The 19,414-nt window shown below is 36.2% G+C and overlaps 1 protein-coding gene across 2 annotated transcripts; it reads left to right on the forward strand.

Annotated features, from left to right (window-relative positions):
• Positions 1 to 4,729: 4,729 nt before the first annotated feature.
• LOC124405660 (organic cation transporter protein-like) lies at positions 4,730 to 17,578 on the forward strand. 2 transcript variants are annotated; one of them, XM_046880750.1, is made up of 9 exons: positions 4,730 to 4,821; positions 13,620 to 14,351; positions 14,540 to 14,798; positions 14,906 to 15,074; positions 15,391 to 15,621; positions 15,730 to 15,944; positions 16,057 to 16,238; positions 16,330 to 16,466; positions 16,684 to 17,578. In XM_046880750.1, exons 1-9 carry the CDS (start codon positions 4,807 to 4,809, stop codon positions 16,793 to 16,795), a joined length of 2,052 nt encoding a protein of 683 aa, XP_046736706.1. In that variant the 5' UTR covers positions 4,730 to 4,806; the 3' UTR covers positions 16,796 to 17,578. The 2 variants fall into 2 exon arrangements, with proteins under 2 accessions (XP_046736706.1, XP_046736715.1); XM_046880759.1 differs by lacking the exon at positions 4,730 to 4,821 and adding an exon at positions 10,148 to 10,248.
• The last annotated feature ends 1,836 nt before the right edge of the window (positions 17,579 to 19,414 follow it).

Below are 19,414 nucleotides of genomic sequence, written 5' to 3' on the forward strand. Positions count from 1 at the left end.
TAGAATTTTTTACCAGAACCCCTTTAGCCCCCTTCAAGCTCGATTGTACCCAGTTTATGCTTCGTTTTTTATTTTTATTTTTATTTTTTTTTCTTATTCGTTATTTACCAGCAATAAATTACGAATGTATTCACATTCAGAAAGTACAAATATGAAAACCTACACGAAGTTGTGCGTAGAACTGGTGTACTAATGATAAAAAATCCTAACTGGATAACTGACTAAAAGAGAAAGGAAAATAATAATAATTTAGCTGATTAAAAAGCTATACTGATAACTATAGTAGAATAATCTAAGATTAACCATATTTACGCTTCATTCTTGTTTTCACGTCATATGCATGTTAACATGGCCTTGAATTAATTATGCTCTACAGATTACCTTATACTATCCGTTGCTGCATCTTGTTTTTAATTATTGTTTAAATACAATATTTTTAAATCATTGTGAAACTTTGATAGATAGATAGATTTGAAGAGAAAATTTTTATAAAATTTATATTCATTTTATTTGCCTCCTTTTATTCTGGCAGTTATAACGATATTTAGAAAATGAAAAATATCTGCATTCAACTTACGCAAGAATTTTCATTTTTTGATATACTTTTTATTCAATTTTTTACTATCAAATATTATCTGTGCAGATTTGATGTTTTCCGTAATCCGTAATTACTAGGCACTGAAGAAAACTTTATGTTTGCTAGATTTTTTTTTGTGTTCTAGGTGCGATTCAGTTAACCTTATTCTTTCCACAATCCATGAACTTTTCTCGGACATCCTAGTTTGATTTTATCCAACTATGCAATACTTTAGTTTTTAATTTACATGAAATATTCTCACCGTAAATCTCACGTCAGAATCCAGCGATGGTTTCAATAATCGGTTCTTTAGTTGAAAATTGAATAATTCAAACCAAATATGATTTTCTGTCAATTTTAGTTGGATTTTTATGCATGATATAATTTTCCGATTTCTATTGAGTGGAGTCGGTTTCTATGTATTTAGTCTGAATAAATATTCCATCAACATCACTCGATTCGATAAGTAGTTCAGCCAATAATTTATCCGCTACTGTAGATTTGATAATTAACGTGACGAAGGCCGTAAAAAATTGCATTATTACAGTAACAGCCTCACAACATTCGTGCAGAAAAACCGTACAAAACCTCTGCACGATGGCTTATCACGTCTCCTTGACCTTGAAATTAATGATTTAGCATAACGAAGCAGCTTGATCCTTAGGCTACTAACAGTATCGTTACATGTGGTTCGATCGGTTCAATCCGCCAACTAAAACGATGTCGTATGTAGCGATTTTTCTTTACAAGACAACTATGAAGTGGCGATGCATGAAAATGAAACCGTTCCACGCAGAGTTTCATGATCGTTTAACACATGTTCACAGAAGATAAAAATTTACCCTCAACTGGCAAACTTTCCTAGCATAACACAGCTAAAGATTATACAGGTTATTCAAAATAAAATAAAAATACATATATATATATATATATTAACCGTGAAACAAAAATACTAAACAACAAAAATCGAAAAAATAACTACTTTATTTGACTATTTCTTTCGTTATTCTCACTGGTTTAAAATGAGTATGGGCGTTTGATGAACGATAACGAACTGGGGTCGTTTGGTACCCCACCGTGCGAGCTAAGGTTAATATCTGAATTTATTTTATGATCCCTGTATACAACTGTATCAGAGAAGACGGAAAAAGACTCGATGCAACTCTAAAATACTTGTCTGAGATCCCGTATATAAATAACATCCGCACGTGTGTTACCAGTTTCATATACATATGCATGCGTGCCTGCGTAACATCCGCCACGTGTTGTCTAGATTATGGAACCACCGACGGCTCAACGCTATCGCAAATAGTCGTAAGAAGTTCGTGATCGTCGGTGGTCGGCTCACTCGTCTCTCGTCGGACGAATGTGTAGGCAGTTCTCGTCGTTCATAGTGTCTAAGACAATTTCTGTGCCCGTCGTTGCAGTTTAACCGTAAAAAATAACCGCCGATAAGAAGTAGTAAGTAAGTACTTGTGAACCTGTTGCCAAAGCGCCAACCCAATGTGTATATATTAATAGTCACTCAGCCGGAATAATCGTTCGCAATTAACGTACACACTGCAGGTGGTATAAATAATTGGAAATCGATGAGTAATGATTGGCGGTTTTTAGTGAACATGTACCCACGAGAATCTGATACATATTAATTAATTATTCTACCTAAAAACATGTATTAATCATATCCGTGCAATGATAGATTGATGATTGAATTTATCTCGTAGAGACTGAGCTGACGAATTGGAGCAAAGCAATTACGATCACATACGGGGAAAATTATTTTTTATCTCGAAACCGTGCCGGACGTGATTATTTCGAATTTATTAGTTTCAAGCTTCGATATATGACCGTCATTCGTGACCAATTTGAGATACGCCGTTTTGAAACGGTTTGCATTTCACGACTGCCGTGTATGAAGGTTTTCTGGTGATATTCAACGTTTACAGTTACATTGTACACGTGAGATAACAAGTTTGATAACGATTTGCGAATTTCAGTCTCACATTTTTCAGAGATGTTCTCTTTCTCTGTTTACACCGCATAACCGTCCAAAATTTTCGCCTAATATTCTTTCTTCCCGTTACTTTACAATCTGCACATCACTCACGCTCTGAGCTACGTAAATAGATCTAGGTATGACGAAACAGAATTTCGCCGGCTGCCGTTGCTCGTTGTTAGTAGTAGAATATAATTAGGTCCCGCGCCAGTGGGACGGCAACCGGATGTGCATTGAGGCGTGCGCCTGGAACTGATATCAGGCGCGCGATACTCGTTACACTCACCAAACACTCATAGACATAAGCAGTCTCTGTATTTCAGCCGAATCTGGCATAACGTTTAGACTGTTTAGAGTTGTATTTGGGTGTGTGAGAATCTTCAGCATATCAGTACGTGAACATCGAATGATTTAAAAAAGAGAATATCAGTGGACTGTATTTATTATGCAAGCTTCTAATTTCGGCATTGCGAAATTAGACTGATAACTACTGTTTTTATCAGCGTATGCTTAGTTTGATTGATAAATAAAAGATATTTCGTCAAGTCGCATGGTTATGTGTTTGAAAAATATCGATCTTTGATAATCATGTAGTTTTTATAGGATAATAAAACTCGATAACTGTTTTGTTTCTCCTTTCACTTGCAGTCTGAAAATCTCGCGTTATCAATGAATTCCTGCAGACATTTTACACCCGTATCGTCTAGTTAATATTTGCATAAGTAAACTTTAAGAACATTTCTGATACGAATTTTTTAACAGAAATATACATACAGAAATATACGATGTATTGATTGCTTAACTTTTACAGCTAGTGTCACGACCTCTTTATAAGCTTATGGCTCCTATCACTGTGACATGGATATATTATCGATTAACGAACGAGGGCTTTAACATGTAACGGCTACTCTGTACACGCAAAATACATATAAACAGCCACTACCGACTTTCCACTAATGCTCAGATAGATGGTATGTACACGTGACAGTATAAATTGTTATCTGGTATCGACAAAGATTCTACTAGTACAGTCTCCTCAATGAGTATCAATTACGTTTTGATGTACCTGGTACAGTTCTCAGATACAAAATCGCATATTACGTGGTCGGTAAACAAGTTGTCCGTAATTTTTTATTTCAAAAATCTTCAACGTAACACTGTGAAATATTTTGACAAAAACCAGTTGACCGAGTCGTCATTTTTCGAGTCATGAATCAAACGAATCAGGCGAAGAAAAATCATGACTGAAACTGGACTATAAAATTCAGGTTCTACATAAATGTATACAATTTGTAATAAATGTTCTGCGAGGTCACGGCCGACCTTCGACTCGATTTCCAAGACACCTCTGGCGAGATGCCAATCTCGGGGAAATAAAATATCGGTAGCGTGAGGTATAAGCGACAAGTTCATTCGCCCAACGTGTGGCGTAAGGAACGTGACACGTGAATGGACAGAGAAATGACTCCCACGTGAATTGAGTATAGGGTCAGTGGACCCGACGTTGTATACTTGATGAGAATTCCAAGACTATTCCAAGAAATTCCAATTTTTCATCTAAATATTGCTTTTCTGAGTCACATGCGGAAATGTCGCTAAAATAAATAACTGGAGCGAACCTCGAAAAACTATACGCTTACTCCTAAGGTCGTTGACTTCAAATCTTACTAAAACCACTCGAGTATCAAGGGCAACAAAACCACTGTTGACCAGCGTTATCAGCATCGATAATTGTCGATCGCGTTGTATAAAATTTGATCTCTTGAATCTTAATCGTCAGTGAAGTGGCTGATTAATTTACCACAGTATAAATAGCTGATGCATAAGATTTTCCAGCATATCGGAGTGCGCATTTAAATTCATGCATTCAATCGACAGATCAAGTATTAGGATGTGATGAAAAATCAGGGCAGATTATATTCTTCAGTTGATTCTTCCACGCGTTCAAACAATTTCGCGCCAGTCTTAGGCGCATTAAGTATTGCAGAAAACGGCGCAGCGTGTTGAGAACCACTGTCGAAAGGGTGGAACAGTCACAAAATCGAGGACTGCGTTCAGCGGCATCTCTGAGCGGGTTGTCGAAGCGCAAGAGTCAAAGAGTTTCCGGTTCGCCGGCTCAACTGCTCGTTTTCATATTTTTTATCCCGCATACATGCCGGCGGTAATAATCAGCGCGAAATTTTATTCAGCCTAGTTGAATTTGTTCGCGAAAGAAAAATTACCCCGCGACAAGATGGACGGCGTCAATGTACGTATAAAAGCTGTAATATTCGTACCGTATTGATCGTGAGCTCTTCCTTTTAGCTTGGGAAATTGAACCGAGTGGTTTTCAGGGGGATGTGCGGCACGTGCCTTCGCATGCGAAAAGACACGCCTTCCGCAAAGCTTGCCAAATATCGATTTCACTCTTCCATAATAGGCTCAAAATTTTCATTCGGCATTTTTTTTCACAATTTTTCCTCCTGAGTGTTCACCCTTAATAAATTCATTCGTATTATTATTCATTGTGTGAATGCGAACGATGGGGCTGAATTTGGTTATAAACACGTCTCTAACTTATTTTTGGATTATTACCAAAGATGGCGTTCCGTCCTTTTCACCTGTTCCCAGTGGCTCTCATTCTATGCGTACGATGAACTTTGCATGAACAATTTCTACGTTATCAGACACGCATCCCTACTCGTTCCATGTGCGTTCATTTGTTATTTTTTCCTTTCTTTATGCATTTTTGAAACCGGATTTTGCTCCTTTTTTATTCAAGAAACAATGTTCGCAGTAGGTACACGTGTGTCTATTCGGTTTCGTCGCGCCCTGAGTGACAAAAAGTGACGTCATATCGAAAATGAATTCGCATTCAAAGACATTGGATCTGCAACTAATTATTAGAACGTATCAAGAGTCGAACCCAATGTGGTCAGCATGATTTTTAGAATTTCAAATCATTAAAAAATTATAACAAAGGGTGCGGCTAACGATAAACCAAATAGACAATTGGACTTTACTGTTTGCAGTTCATTTTTTCGTGTCGATTAATTTGAATCAATTTTGGTGGATAAAATGCCTTCGTTGGGGCCGCATCCGTCTTTCAGCGATCATTGGTAGATACATTTTCTACCGTAACTAGAAAGCAATCGAATATCCATAATCGTTAAAGAGATGCGAAATTCTGCGCCGAGAATGATAAATTCGCAGAGTTTTAAGGAGGAGAACATAAAATTATGTTTTACAATGGAAAAAAACTCAGTTTCATTTTTCAAAAAAACCACCGTTCATAGCCTATTGCAAAAACGGTGGAAAACTTACTAATAATTATTTAAAATATCCGTAATACTTCATCCGCATTCACGATTTCTAGACTTCTGAAAATGCCTTGACGGCAAAATTTGAAATATGTAAGGGGGAAAAAACGATTGCATAGGGCAAGTAACCGATGTTTAAAGTATACAAACGAAATTGCATAATTCGAGGGTGAGTAATATCAAATCAGTCCCTGTAATCAATCATCAATACCTCTCTGAATAATGATATAGAAATATCGTTGAACCAAAAGCAAAAACGTAGTTCTAAAGACAGATATCTTCGAAAACGTGAAGACCAGAAGGAAGTGTGCAGGTAAAATATTTGAAGATAGATACTATAAACATAAAACATTGATCATTCGTTAAATCCCTCCAAACGAGAAGAAGAAGAAGAAGAAGAAGAAGAAGAAGATGTAGTCCTTGATTGTGGATCGGTTTCCTTCCCTTGAAAGATATTATGGAAATTGTGGCAATTTAGCAGATCGCTCAAGGTGGTTAAAGCCGTGCCGATGAGCGTCTAGACTGCAGAAATGCTGTTGCAGGCAGTCCTTCTGGCTGATGTGAGTTAGCGAGCAATTCCGGTAGTGTAAGAGAAAGCCGCCAGCTCTCGGCTGCAGGAGTCAGAGATTTTTTGGTCCGAGAAAACCAGTCGCATTTTTCGCACCGCTGGAACTAGCGAGACGACTCCGCTATAAATAGACTTGATTATGCAGGTCCCATGTAGCCAAGTAGCTAAAAGGGTCGTGTCAGGGCCGGCAGGGCCCGCCGAAGAATTTTAATGCACTGAAACGAGCCTCGTCGATCTCCTCCGCTACAAAGTATGATCGATAACTCCTCGATCATGAGTCGAACGCGTAAAATGCGTCCTCGAGATAATCGAGATCTGCAGCCGATCCACAATCGAGCTGCGGATTCGAACGCAATTTTCTTACTCGGTTGTTAAACTAGGATTTTTTTGGATTGAGGAAAGAATCACCGATACGTGAACGAAAGTTTCGACAATTGTTTTTGTAACTTTATATTTTTTTAGTTTCATTTATTTATTTATCTTTGTTATTTTCTTTTTGTTCAAAGATTTATAGTTCGTCCCTGTTCAAGCAATAAAAAAATTTAAATAATCATTGTCTCATCTCGTAGAAATAACACTTTTCAACGAATTGTATCAGAGTTTCTGCTAACTAGAACAGATCATGAAATTTAGCTGAGAAAGAGAAATCCGAAACAAACCCGTACTGGCTTTCAAGAACTTCAAATAATTCAAAATCATTTTTACTCTTAATTAATCCTGAAATTAATATGCGATAATTTCACTTTTCACTACCCTTGAGATCCGGGTTTTTAACTATATTGAAGGGATTCAACGCGTACGTTATACGGGTATCATCCACACCACTAGACAAAAATTAGTACATTAATAATACAGATAATATAAAAAGAAGGTTATTTGAAATTTATCTAATCAACGCGACTGCAACGACAATGTTTAGATAAAGTAGTGAAGCTGAAGCGCAAGTATTGCTGGAATTCAACGCCAGGCATATCATTCCATGTAATTCTATCCACTTATTGTCGAGATTATTTTTTTCCCCTAATTAGCATAATTTTTTATGTGATTTTTTTTTTTTTTTTTAGTTGATTCGTGCAATTCAATTAACTATGAGGATATCGGTACACAACGTTTATGGCATAATTCACTCGTTCTCGTTTGGAGTCGCTAAATTTTTACCATTTTTTTTCTTATCGGATGAAAATACCTGACTTCTACATTGACCTTCAGAAAAAGAAAAAAAAGGAAAAAATGAAACTGTTATCACGCGGGCTTTCATTTTAATCACATGTGTAAACATTACGAATAAGTAGTATAACACTTGATTTTCTATCCTAACGTTGTTCAAAGCCGTAATAAATAATAACCCAAGTTCATTTGAATGATGATTGTACTTGAAGATACCTTTTGCATTTTTTGTTGCAAATGCAATTTTTTCTTAAATCATACTTCGCGACTTTTTTTTAGGTACAGCAAAAGTTAAAATCGCGATATGAAGTAACTCCAGAGAGTTAAAATTATGTTACATCTCTGGTTTATAGTATATTATTATAACGTTACCACTAGATGCTATCAATATGATCGCAAAAATTGTCAATCAACAATTGAGTATTGACGGAAAAAAGCGAAATGATAATGCATTTTCAAATAATCCAATCTCCATAAACGACTGCAAAAATCTTTACAATCTGCCTTCATGTAGACAATTGTCTCATCATTTTTAGTCGACTGTAATTTTATTGTCTTCTATAAATATTTACCTTACAACTATTTCTGTATACCAGATAAATTTTCTAATAATATCGCTGTTACTTAGGGGTGAAAACGCATCACGTTCCTGATTGATAAATCAGTGCGATAAGATAATTGTATATATATATACATATTCACCAGTAACGTGTATAACTTACAACGTTATCGTTGCAGAATTAAGTAATAAATTATTCTTCAGTTAATCCCTCCTCATAATATATGTATAATAATTTCTATAAAAAAAAAATTATGAGATGCTGAACCGCGTTCTATCTCTATGGAAACATCGCGACGTACGTACGTTGTATAATATATGAGATCAAAAAAGAAAAACTAAATTTAAATTTGAAAGATTGACATTATTCGGCTCGTTTATCAATTACTATAATTTTAGAAATTAACATATCGTCATATTTCCGCAAAATTATTCGACTTTCGTACAAGGGTTTCAAGTCAAGTCTCATTCCAAAAATGGTAACAATTTCCAACCCCCCTGAAAAATGATAGTTTTTTTTTTATTATTGCTTACGAAAATTCCACGCGCCGGTAGGCTGCACGTTTCGTTGCGCAGCCGGGAAAGGGACAGGAGAAAATTTGAATACTCGACTGGACTGCCTTGTCGGGGCCGCGAACGTTAACTCCGTTCGGTCCGAACCGGTAAGGTGGAAGACAGCTAGGTCCCATTAACTAAAATCTATTTTTAGCCCATCTAAATATCTGCAGTGCCTGCACTCAGTCTGAAATGGCAAATAAAAGGGATGAGAGGGATAAACTAGAATATCCGCTTATACTTAAATTATATATGTGAGGTATGTAACATCATTTCCCCCGAGATTTAATTATTCCACTTTTGTATATTTATAGAATATAGTTTCTTTTCTTTTCATTTCTCAAGTCAGCTTCTCTGGCAAATAATTTATAAAATAATATATAATCACGTATGTATGTTTGTGTAATTTGTATATTTCTTTTCTTTTTTTTTTTTATATATATATTGTTTTCAATGAATTCGATTTATAAGTGGGGACAAGAACTTGTTGAAGTAATACTTTAGGCGACGGTAATTTGTGAAATAATCACAATGAATTGGAATTTATACGAATTATAGATCTGTAGCTTTAATTGCATTGAATTCCAATGGGATGTTAAAGCTGTAAAACTAAATAAATAATAATTATAGGGATAGGCAGGAGGATGAGTGGAAGAAAATCAAACGAAAACTGTTGGCTGCTGGCAGTAATAGAATTATGTATATTAAGTAAATAACGGTATTCAAATTATAGAACAAGCGAACGTTGTTCAAAATAAAGAATTAAATTAACTATTCCAACAATAATACTGTTAACAATTATATCAATAATCACTCTTCACCAATGAATATTCTCTTTCGCTTATAATCGGACGTCTTTATCGTTTCGCGTTTACCTAAAATAGCAATTTTATTTTTAGCACTTGTCCATTTTTTATTTTCTTCGATATTCGATCACTCAAAAGTCATACGAGTCATATCAGTTCAGAATCACAAGGTATAACGTAATCCTTACAACAGTAATAAATATCAAAATTCAATAATCCATTATTTTATTGTAATAAAGTTGTTCCAAAGCCCGGGCAAGTCAACTTCGCAAGTTAGGCTGATATTTGAATAAGGCCATATAAACTGTTTCACAGTAATTTTCTCTTAGCTCGAAAAGCCGACTTGGAAAATACGCAAAAAATCGCGTATTAAACTATGGATAAAAAGATTTAAAAATTAATTAAATAAAATCAATTAAAATTATGAAAATTTACGTCACGCACGGAGGGTAATATCAGACAAAAAAAAAAAGTGCAGTGGGTAAAACGAGATGAACGCAGCGGCGCCACCGCATCGCAACATTTTGCAGTTCAGGGCTGATATTTAACATATATAATAATAAAAGTTCCTAGCTCTTGGCGCATGGGCTTTACATGCAAGCAAGGATGCCAAGCTCCGATCCGACCGCATGCAAGCGTCAGTCGCCGTCGAAACGCCGTCAAGCGCGAACGTCGGATCGTTGAAATACCTGACGTGTGTTTTTGTGCGGTGAAATTTGAGGTATTTTTGAGAGAACAATTTTAAAATAACTCTTCTCTTTTCTCTCTACCTAATTCTAAACGCAAGTCGAGGGATTTTATTTCGCTCAATTTTTGTTTCTTCCGTTTTTCTTTTATCTTCTTCTAAACTTATCTATTAGTTCTAGACAATTTTTGTTCTATGAAATAGTTTTAAATATATGCGTTACAGGTTATTCGTATTACGATTAAATTTAACTATCTCGTCTAAAGAGAAATGAAAGATAAACTTACATCCTGAATTTTGAATCAATGCTTTTTTTTCCATTTCAAACTAACTTTAATGTCGAAAAATTCATTCGTTAACACACTATAATCCATTTTTCGGACCATAATTATAAAACAATGGCCCAATTTCTTCAGATTTTTACCTCAACTCTAACTCCTCCCGCCAACAGGATAGATTTCCAAATTTAAAATACACGTGTTTCGGACATTCTCAGTATATATAGTTTATTTTAAGAGTAATAATGTTTAAAATAATCTATAACCGCAAGGTTTTAGTGGGCATTAGTACTACTGTCTGAGAAAAAAAATTGATCGATGAAATTGTACACCCTCTAAATCTGGCTTTATTTTATTTTATTTTTTTTATTCAGAGGAAGTGCAATTCGTCTAAATTCTCTAGTATAATTACGTGTATTTTTTTCGGATAGTATCACTAATTCTCACTAAAACCTCGGAGTTACAGATTTTTTTTAAACATTATTACTCTTACAATAAAATATATTCTGAGAATGTGTCCGAAATACGTTGGCGAGAGGGATTAGAATTGAAATAAAAGTGTGAAAAAATGAGGCAATTATTTAAGGTTGATTTAAGGAGCGAATCGGAAAAAAATTCGTCAATATCTTTATAAATATAAGGACTATCTCAATATATACGTTTTGGAAAAAAATGTAAAAATTTATTCACGGTTTGACACATTAGACACATATATATATATATATATATATATATATATATACGTATAGCAGTATAGAATATACGTTATACTTGTAAAAAAAAATATTCAAAGATTATTTCACTCTCATGAACGATCGTTAAATTCATAGACTATTAAGAGATCGAGTAAGTTTACGTGCATGCTCGTCGTTCAACTTTCACGTCGGTATTTTCAATTCAAATGTGCACATCACAGTCATCAAGAGTATGCATTATGGTGTATATATATATATATATGTATATACATATGGTTGAACGTTGAACGATGAATGGAATTGAACGACACTCTGCATCGTTACTCGAGTTACGGAAGCACGGCTGGCTGGACAATTGACACGAATAAATCTATTAGCAAGTGGCTATATCGCGTAATGAACACAGGTCCCCACGTGGTGTGGAGTAGAAACGGTCAGAGTCGTTGATATATTTATTACATATGAGACAAGTATCGTTTCATTATTGACAAAGTTGACACAAGACCGCTTAAGATTGCTTATAATATCACGATAGGTTGTAATATGCACATGGATAATTTTATATTCATCTAGTTGACAAACTCGATTAGATCTATCATGCCGCGTCGCTGGTTGAGGTTGAAGTTCAATGGTATAAAAGAGTAAATGAATCTACACGAGACATTACAATCCTAGGTTTTAATAGCTCGATAAGAATTTACAACTCTCTATTTTTACTCGATAATATTATCTTCGTATAATTCGACAATTTTACTACGTAAACTCTGATCGTGTAAAATAAAAATTTTCGTTGACATAGCGAAGAATAGAATTAGAATCGTAATATCGTATCTCGAATTTAACGGAAATTCGACCAACGAACGGAAGTCTTTGATTCCGGTGATAAATGTACTTCGCTTTGCTATCATCTTCGGCACGTGGCGTCAATAAAGAGAGATTTTTTATCTAGTTGCGCAGGTCCGCATGCAGCTTGACGTACTAAAAAATTTATCGTCGACAACTCTTGACTAATCGTTCAGCTAAATCTTATACGTGTCGTCTGATCCCGGTTTTACGTATGTTATAACACACGTAGGTTGAGCGTGTTATATTATTTAATGGATGGATGAATCATCATATCTTACTAGACTGCACGAGGTATAATCAGAGTTGAGCTATCGGCGATTCTTCTAGTTGCTTACGACTGAGATTCGTTTTTTATTTTAATTATTCCAAGTTTTATAAGAAGCTTGCTTCGTTATTCAATTTCTCATTTCTTACTCAGTTATCAAAAGAATCGAATGTTGTTTTTTTTTTTTTTTTTTCCGTTAAATTCAAGTCGAAAATATTGTTTGACATTACGGAAAAAAGATACTGTCAGTATCAGCTCTTAATATTGATATTTAGAACTGTTCCATCGTGATTTTCTACTTCCCATTTAAATAACATGGGAAAAATTTTTTTTTCAACTTTGAAATTTTCTAACTTGCATTAGTGTACAGATAAGACCAGAACGTATTTTTGTAGGGAACAAAACGCTTTACAAAAAAGGTATGTTATCATTTTATGATAAATCTACTCTTTCAAAAGTTATTCAAGATCAAAGGTTAGCAAAGGGCCGTAAATAACTTTTGAAAGAGTAAATCTAACGTGAAATGATAAGAGAACCTTTTTGTATTAAGAGCTCAAACTTAGACAGGATTCTTTTTTCGTCATTTGGAATAATATTATTTACTTGAATTTTGAAAGAAAAAAAACTTTCCATTTTTTTAATACAGTCTAATATACATAATTAGAGTGGTCCTTAAAAAAATCGACATTTAAAAATGACCTTTTTAAGGACTACCCTAATACATATATATATATATATATATGTATATCATCTTGTACATCGCTCACACATCTATATTTATATCGTTTACACAGTACTCCAAAGTGATACGTTCTGCCTTTTAATCTCTCAATTATTAAATTTGCAGTCAAATTGTCTTGAGAACTAAACGCTATGTATAAATAACCGGGATTAGATTTTATTACCAGTGTAACATGTGCTTTGCAAGAGGGGGGGGGGGGGGGGGGGGGGGGCCTAAGTCATGATTTACGACGAGTTTAAAAACAGAACTTCATATTCCTCGTCCAAAGTTTTTTTATCTCCCAGCTCTCACAATCGGTCTTTGACCTGACAATGAAACAGGAATGTCATTACCGAGGTCATTACCGAGGTCATTACCGTATCTTTCCTCCTCGTCTGAGTGTTTAATTTTTTTTCTCTTCTCTCTTTCGGAATCACGTCGTCAGACAGATTTTTATAAAACAGCATTTTTAATTATAAGGTGATTCCAAATTTCGATCGACGATTCAATGATGCTAAGAAATTCACCGAACTAGTCAAAATATTCTTTCTGTTTACCGTATTGGAATTTTTAATTAATAAAACGGATTTTTTCTGTTCCAGGATTTGAACGTTTCTGAAGAAAGAATCGAGGCAAATCCTCGATTACCTGCACAGTCCGATTCCAAGGAAGTTGATAGCACTGGCGAATCATCTGTAACCAAGGATGTCGTAGCGAAGTCTGAAGAAGCTTTGAGAGCAAACGAATGCCTGAAGCGATCGAAAGAGGTTAAAAAATCCAACGAAAGTGGCGAACAAGTGCCGTTGATAATCGTCGAATCGCCGATCGTAAGTTCCGACTCTAAGGAACCGCTGTGCAAAGAGAACTTAATACCGCAAAACGGTACATCAGCCCCATCGGAGAAAAATTTGCAAAACAGGATATCAGAGGAGGTAAAAGCGAAGAAAAAAATGGCTTACGACGACGTGATTTTGCACATGGGTGAATTTGGTCGATACCAAAAGAGGATATACCTGCTTTTGTGCCTGCCAGCGATATCCTGTGCCTTTCATAAAATGAGCGGTGTTTTTCTTGGCGCAAAGGCGGACTTCCGGTGTCTGCAGCCTTACGAAAATCCGGAAAACGCCACAGTTCATTTACCCAACGACTTTATGAAGATGCACTATCCGTGGGACAACACAACCAAGAACTTTTCACAGTGCGAAAGATACGACAGAAATTTTTCAGAACATTACTATGAGTCCGGTGCAAATGTCACTTTCAATGCCTCCATTGTTGAGTGCGACACCTTTGTTTACGATAAAACAGTGTACGCACTCACGACCACAACTCAGGTGAGATTTGCTACCAAACATAATACCTGCACACTCGTTTACATAATACATGACTAGATACAAGCCTCGAAGAACGATTGGGAATTTGAAAGAAAAACAGTAAAGGAGAAGCTTTGACTCCCGTTCAACTTCCAACGATCCGTCATACCATCAATTAACACGTTCCTGTACCAACTTTCTTGTTTCAGTGGAACCTGGTCTGCAGAAAGGCATGGCTTAGAGCAACGGGCGACTCGTTATTCATGGTGGGAGTGATGGTGGGATCCATGATATTCGGTGCACTCTCAGACAGATTCGGTCGAAGACCGATATTCTTTTTGTCACTGGTGATACAATTGGTCGGTGGCATAATGGTCGCCCTGGCCCCCGAGTACATTTCGTATGTAATCTTCAGATTGATTCTGGGGTCAACAACCAGCGGAGTATTTCTGGTGGCTTACGTTATCGGTAAAGTTTTTCCTCTCTCTCTTTATCTTTCATGGTGAACAGAATCGTTTGGAAACCAGCAAGCCAGTGAAATCCACTTCTGATTTACAAATCATTGATCGTTTCAGCGCTCGAAATGGTCGGACCAAAGAAGCGATTGGTAGCCGGTGTCGGTTGCCAACTCTTTTTCACCACGGGGTACATCCTTGTTGCTGGTTTTGCCTACTATATTACAGATTGGAGATATCTACAGATCGCCATCACCATTCCGAGTCTAGCATTCCTCGTCTATTGGTGGTAAGCGCGTTTATGCAACGATAAATTTCTGGTTATGGTTACCATATTAAGGTGCTCAACTGTTTTCGTCTCTTGCCTTAAACGAGAAGAATATACTTTTTGGTACAATGTCGCAATAATTTTACAACAATGAATTGAAAAATGTTGTAAACTAAAGAAACAGGTTTAATGTTGCAATACCCACAAAATACTGTGCAGACTAGTACAAACGCGAGAAATGGTTTCTTGAACCATATTTCCTTATAATTTTACCAATATCTGGATCTTGCTATTGTACCGATACCCATCTTACCCATAATTTTCTCACTACCGATAGGTTCATTCCCGAATCCGCCCGATGGCTGTTGACGAAAGGCCGTGTGCAGGAGGCGAAGGACTTGCTCCAGAAGGCGTCCTCGGAAAACGGTGTAGACCTACCGAAAGACACTTTGGACTGTCTGCTGACCAGCGACAACGAGAGCAAGCCAGATCTGAACAAGCCGACGTTGTTCGACCTCTTCAGATACCCAAATCTGCGCAACAAGAGCATGTTGCTTTTCTTCAACTGGTCAGACCCTTATCCGTGTTAAAAATGCAATGCGCTCAGCAACGTCACGACGAATTATGTAAATCGAATTTATTGGTAATCAATTTGTTCCCCCTTATGTTTCCACAGGTTTGTAAACAGTGGTACGTATTACGGACTGTCTTGGAACACTTCCAACCTCGGAGGTAACGATTACGTGAATTTTTTAATTGGTGGCCTCGTTGAAGTACCAGCTTACACATTCCTACTTTTCACGTTAAACAGATGGGGAAGAAAGATTATTTTATGCGGTTGTATGTTACTCGCCGGGACGTCGTTGCTCCTGACATTAATCGTTCCAGCTAGTGAGTAGCATTAAACTAGGTGTCCACGCTTACAGAGCGCATTGCCACAATTGCAATCCCAAATCCCAAATCCGCTTTCACGTGACATTCCCGTTGTAATTTCACCCTGCAGACATGCCATGGATGGTCACGTTTCTCGCGATGTTGGGAAAATTGGCAATCACATCCTCTTACGGTGCCGTTTACGTATTTACTGCCGAACAGTTTCCCACTGTGATTAGGAACGTCGGTCTTGGAGCTTGTTCGACCTTTGCCCGGATAGGAGGAGTCATAGCGCCGTACATCAACCACTTGGTGAGTGGATATGCAATGAATTAATTAAAGTGGAACGCCATTGCTTACCGATTGCTCTTCGATTCTCACGCCAGTTTATTGTTACTTACAGTCGGAAATTTGGACACCTTTACCGCTGGTCATTTTCGGCATCTGCGCACTGATTGGTGGAATAATGTCACTGCTTCTCCCAGAAACGCTGAACAAAAAGCTACCAGAATCGATACAGGATGGCGAACAATTCGGAAAGTATGTATTCAGGTTCGGGGAGATGGGCACAAAAAACTTCTCATGGTCTTAAGTTTTTGGTTAATAAACATAAACACCTTCGATGTCCAAGAATGGCATTTCCTAAAATCAAAATCGGACAACTCAAGAAATTATTGTAACAACAAAATGTGAAAACGATTGAAATATGGAAGAGCTAAAATAATAATGACTGAATCCACGTGTTTGTCTGTTTCAGGAAGATACGTGGGCACGATGAAGGTGACGTGAAACAGATGACCGATATTGAAATAATGAAACCGTTGAAGACGCAAGGCAACGGAGTGTATAGCGAAAAACAAAACGGATGATATTGAAAGCGGTGAAGTTGTGCACAGCAGAATCGATAAGATGTATAAACTGGACATCAGTTTCCATCCAGCGATGTCGACGACAACGTTAAACTAATTCCACGATCAATAATGCCGCGCGTATAATTTCATGGAATTAGTTACTGCCTCTCTGTGGTTTTCGCAAAGTGCGCCAACCGCGAGAGGCATGAAACTTATATTTATTATACCTATAGTTAATGATTCCGGTGTACGGAAGTCTAGCGGATTTTGATACTGTTTTTAATACCTATTTTTTATCGTCATCGTTCTTTCTTCTTCCTTTTTACAATCAGCGGAAATCAGCGGTCATTTTTCGAAATGCACTTATAAATAACTCACAATCGGTATTCACGTAAAATCGTTCTTACTTGCTGTATATGTGGTATAAGTTTGAAATTTAGAGGAAAATACTCACATTGAAACAGCTGAAACGACTTCGTGGACAAGCTAGTTTGAAAATCTTTAATCGTCAGTTATGGTTGACCGATAAAAATAATTTTTCGCGATTTCGCCTCTATGATTTATTTCAATAATTGCCCCATGCAAGAATCAGGACTCTTTGGGAATTCTTGACGTACAATTAGACTTTTCCAAACACAACTGTGTAATCTCAATTGAGAATTCCTCAACGAGTATCGCATCCTTTCCTGCTTGCTTTCACCGCGACATTCCTATCAGTATACAGCTAATTATGATCAATTCTGTGCCTATAAGTTAAATATATTGTTAGGTCGATTGTTGGGGAGAGGGAAAAAAGAATACGAAGAAGGGAGAAATTTTTTACAATCCTTTTTCCGGGATAATTAGAAATACGTCTCATCATTCGCATCATGATTAATTTTCTATCATTTAGGTTTAGATTGGTCTTGTATTCCGGAATAAAATTACGCCGCGTTAGCAAAATTTCTGATACAAGAATCAGCTTGCAATGGAAATTAATATCTGAAACATGTTTTTGTGGCGTGTAAAAATTTTGAATTTACACAAATGATGGAATAACTAAATGATGCCTCAAACGGATGATCATAATCTATCCCACAGGTGGTGGTGGTGACACCAAGTCATTTACTCATCACATATGATATACTCCGGCTATTTATAATTTTTGTCAACAATTTACATAATATAGTCACTGTGAAATATAGTTTTGTGTAAGAGTTTTCGCCTGGGTTCAATGTACGCGGGTGTCATCGATATGTTTCAATAAATCAGTCAGTATTGAAGTAATATTTCTTATTGACCTATAAAAATCCAGCTTCTTTCTAGGTTGTTAATTAACAGCGCAATTCTCGAAGATATTTTCCGCAGTCCGGATCACATAGGTGGTGGCAAAACAATTTGACTTTTCTAAAGTATAATTCCATTACTTGTCAAATATCAGTGGTACAAAAACGAACGAACGAATTAATAAATTATTTGTTACTGATAAAAGGTACGACATTCGGAAAAAATTATAGGCTATTTATTGCTTCTGTAGAGAAAAATCCATCGATCATTACTTTTTGTTTAAACAATTATTTAACTTCCAGTTTCCCTGTTTTCAGAGAAAAAAGGAAATTGTTGTGATCACTCCAAAAATGAAAAGTTAAGTTTTCGCTGGATCTTCGCGTTTTGAAATTTAGAGTTTTGCCTTTAATCATGTATGTAATGTAAACAATATTAAATATTAAAGTGTCTTTGTCCAGTTTCTTATGCTCGGATTTTCAAACCAATTTCAACAGCAATGCATCCCGGGCTTCCGTCAATTTTGAAAATTCTTAAACAGTATCGATAGAATCAGTTCATCCAAAAAAAATCAAATAAATTTTTTATTTTTGCATTTCTGTTGTACAATATTGAAATATATTGTATAACCGGTTTTGAATTATAAAGGCAAGAAGACTCCGGCGTTTAATAAATTTGAATCACACGGAATACTTTGTTATTTATTTTACCCAATGGAACATGGTTTGATTTGAATCTCATAATAAATCAATATAGTCGAGCAAACATGCATGTTTATACGTTAGGAAATAATACTTTCACTCGCAAATTCATCCAAAGTTCATTAATTGATTCCACTTTTCTTTATTGCTTAATACGATGTTTTTGACCATTTAATTGTTTATTGTCTCTCAAGTTCAATAGATCGCGTCCATGTAAAATGTGCAGGAATAAATAGCGTCGCCTTTTGTTCACCAAAATTCTTGCTTTTGGAGATAAATAATAACGACACACGATTCGATACTCTGTCTTTAAAAAGTTGAGTTCCTTTTTCGTCGCCTCTCCAAATACAATAAAATTCTAAAATACATCTTAACCTACGTGTATAATCAAATTTTAAGATTGAGATAAAACTGCCTATATATATTTGACTACTACTGCGGAGTACTTAGATATTATTTCGTAGATCTATTCAAATTGACGTCTTTCCGTTCCACCCACGTATACGGCGTGCTATCCAACCATCGCATAGAATCAAGCAGTCAACCCAAGACGACATCAGCCAGCGGAATCAGCATACAAGTATCTTCCACCGCGGGATACAATCTCATGGTTGGTATTGCATACTCAATCAAAAGTGAAGAATATTGCAGGTTGCATTGCTTACTTTACTTC

Source organism: Diprion similis, chromosome 1 (genome assembly GCF_021155765.1).
Source record: "Diprion similis isolate iyDipSimi1 chromosome 1, iyDipSimi1.1, whole genome shotgun sequence".
NCBI classification, from domain to species: domain Eukaryota; kingdom Metazoa; phylum Arthropoda; class Insecta; order Hymenoptera; family Diprionidae; genus Diprion; species Diprion similis.

What these genes read in the sequence shown, in the direction of transcription:
- LOC124405660 (XM_046880750.1), top strand. An exon ending in ATGTTGCTTTTCTTCAACTG is followed by an intron (nt 15,622 to 15,729) that starts GTCAGACCCTTA and finishes ATGTTTCCACAG; the next exon opens with GTTTGTAAACAGTGGTACGT. An exon ending in GATGGCGAACAATTCGGAAA is followed by an intron (nt 16,467 to 16,683) that starts GTATGTATTCAG and finishes TGTCTGTTTCAG; the next exon opens with GAAGATACGTGGGCACGATG.